The sequence below is a fragment of the Otolemur garnettii genome, unplaced genomic scaffold (assembly GCF_000181295.1).
Source record: "Otolemur garnettii isolate 467f Iridium unplaced genomic scaffold, OtoGar3 scaffold00205, whole genome shotgun sequence".
Taxonomy (NCBI): domain Eukaryota; kingdom Metazoa; phylum Chordata; class Mammalia; order Primates; family Galagidae; genus Otolemur; species Otolemur garnettii.
Window position 1 is genome coordinate 1,329,148 of NW_003852600.1, and position 2,875 is coordinate 1,332,022.

The window sequence follows — 2,875 nt, forward strand, 5'->3', positions numbered from 1 at the left end:
CCCCAGCTCTAACTCTCCCACCCCCAGTTCCAACTCTCCATGCCCCCCAGCTCTAACTCTCCCCTCCAGCTCTCACCAATACTGCTCCGTGCTGTCTACCACATGGGGCTTTCTAATGGCAGCTAGAGGGGCAAATGCTATTTGTTATTTTGGCCCTGATCTGGTCACAGTTTCTTTTGGGCCTGTATTTTAGGACTAGATATTTTGAACATCTAGACTCTCTAAATATAAGAGAGATACACTCTCTAGGGATACATAAATATTCTTAGTTTTAAATGTACTTGATACTTTGTCCTTGGGTATTTATGTATCACTCAGTTTGGGGGAAAAACCAAGTGACATTAAAAATAACACAAAGATTAATGTGGCCTGATGACTAACCTTAGAAATTTAATGAGATTTACACTTAGAATATAGCAATTGCCATATTTGATGAAAAAGTAATAGGTAAGTAGAAGGTATGGTAGTGCAGTATTTTAGGAAAGTATACCCTGGGTAAAAATGTGTCAGCCTAAATGTGGAAACCTCAGAGAGAGCTGCCTGGGTAAGAATCAAAATAGGAAGGGACTAGGGTGGGTTGTTAGGAGAGAAGGCAGCACACTGCCTAGCCAGGTAGGGGACAGGTGCTACCATTCAGAGACTGATCCTGAGGAGCTAGGATGTGAAAGAACATCTGTCTTGCCATTTGGTGGCCTGCCTTTCTGAAAGTCGTGTCTTTAGAAGTCTTTAGAGAAATGAGCATCAGGTCCATCTGGTGACCAGTTTTGAATGAGGGAAGATGGCTGGTGGTGGTCAATTGCAGGGCTCCTGTGTGAGGTGTCCAGATGAGCAAACAGCACCTGCATACTTCAGGCAAGGAAGTCTTTTTAGGCCTTGACTGTGGAGGTTTGGAGAGAGCTTTGTAAGTGCTGTCAGGCCAGTCTCTCTGGTCTGGAGGAGTTGTTGGTGAACACGGCAGTGGGGAGGCAGCTGAGGACGTGCAGCTCCAAGACTTTCCATAATGCAATAAGCACTGGCTTTCAAATTTCACTACTATTCACACTGTGTTCATTTTACGTAATCATTTTCTTCTTTTAATTTAGGAAAAAGAGAAAACTGGCATGCTGGCTAATGGTAAATATCATGTATATTTATATATTTAGGTGGCAAAAATCTAGTCTGTTCAAAATTTCATCTAAATAATTCCGAATAAATTATTCTCTGCCTTTTTAAGTTTCTTTAAGGGATTAAAGTTCTGACTTTGCTCAGTAATGTGTTTCTTATGCCTATCTGGGGTTTATTCTGTTATATTTGAGAATGTTTTTTCAGTTCCTTTGCCTTGTACATTAAATCTGTACATAAGGATAGCTGTGTGTGTTGATGTTAGCTACTGTCTTGTAAATAGGAAGAAAATCATATTTGGTACATATATAAATCATGCCTGTTATAGATACACATATAAGATTATATACTATTTTAAATGAATCTTTGTTTTTATATGCATTATATATAATTTTACTAGATCAAAGGAACCAGTTTCTCTACATTTCTCATTTCTTGTATTTTTTTCTTTTACGTTCTCCAGTCGTGTTACTTGATTCTTTGGACTCTGCTGCTGAGCTCAACCCTGATGAGCAAGATGAAGCAGCCACTGAGCCCAGAGCCGCCCCCGGAACGACTGAGAGAGAAGCGCCAGCAGCAGGTACGGCGTTCTCTAAAGCAGAGCAGCTTGTAAATAACTGCATTTCTAGGGAGATATATATTATAACCATATTAATAATAAAAACTTTAAATCTCATACTTTTCTACCGTATTTAATAATTTAAATAACGGTGACACTTAATAGGCCAAATAAAGTTTGGTCTTAAATAAATAATAAGTGCATGAATGCTATTGATAGAAAATTCAGCACTACTAGTGGTTATTATTAACTAATTTTCTGTGCCTTTCCAGAGCATTAAGTTCAGTTGGCCATGTGTAGATGAAATGAGGCTTTGGTCTTACTGGGCTTTTCATAATTCCTTCTCTGTAGGAAAAGCTAGGTCATATCTCAAAATTCTGAAATACCTAGGACCAGCTAGACTACACTCAAGTTTGTAAAGGTCTTGGAAACAAAGCCTTTTTAAAGTTTTTTAAAGCAATGGAATGTTTATCTTCAGCTGAAATCTTATGTAGAACTATCTATATAGGTAAAAATGATATTTTATCAGTATAAATACACTGATATTTGTAACATTTTCCTGTAAAATTAATGCAAGCAATGATGGTCTTTTGAAATTTTGAAAAATAGGAACTGTAAATTAGTTACATCCTCACATAACTATCAGTGTTCCAAAGTATTTGTATATTTTGTTTTTGTTGTACAGTATAAAATTATTTTGATTTACTACTTAGATAGTTTTAATCAGCTTACTTTGTAGTGTCTATCAGGCGTCCTCAAACTACGGCCCGTGGGCCACATGCAGCCTGCCTAGGACATTTATCTGGCCTGCCAGGTGTTTTTACCACCACTGCCTGTTCTGCTTAGCAGCCAACTTGTCCTGGGGCCCACAGTCCAGCCCTCCAACAGTCTGAGGGAGAGTGAACTGGCCCCCGGTTAAAAAGTTTGAGGACCCCTGGTCTAGATGCTGGTCAGCTAAACCGGATCAGACTGGAAACAAAGAGTAATATTAATGGAAGTCATTAACCAATTTAAATACTAGCTAGCATTTTATTTTTATTTTAGTTTTGTTCCTTTTTACGTTTTTATTGGCATACAATATACCTATAGATAAGTTCATGGATCATAATAGTCCAGCTCATTTTTAAATCTGAGCATGCCATGTGCTCAGCAAGCAGACCCAGACCATAGAGTCCCCCCACCTCTCTCTCATGTCCAGACCACAGTGTCCCCCCC

The 2,875-nt window shown here is 38.7% G+C and overlaps 1 protein-coding gene across 1 annotated transcript in view; it reads left to right on the forward strand.

Moving 5' to 3' along the window:
• Window positions 1-2,875, forward strand: part of CEP162 (centrosomal protein 162) — a 99,951-nt gene that overhangs the window by 27,480 nt on the left and 69,596 nt on the right. The window contains exons 7-8 of the mRNA XM_003801303.1: window positions 1,083-1,113; window positions 1,565-1,681. Coding sequence (XP_003801351.1) covers window positions 1,083-1,113; window positions 1,565-1,681 — 148 coding nt within the window. The remainder of the gene's footprint in view (window positions 1-1,082; window positions 1,114-1,564; window positions 1,682-2,875) is intronic.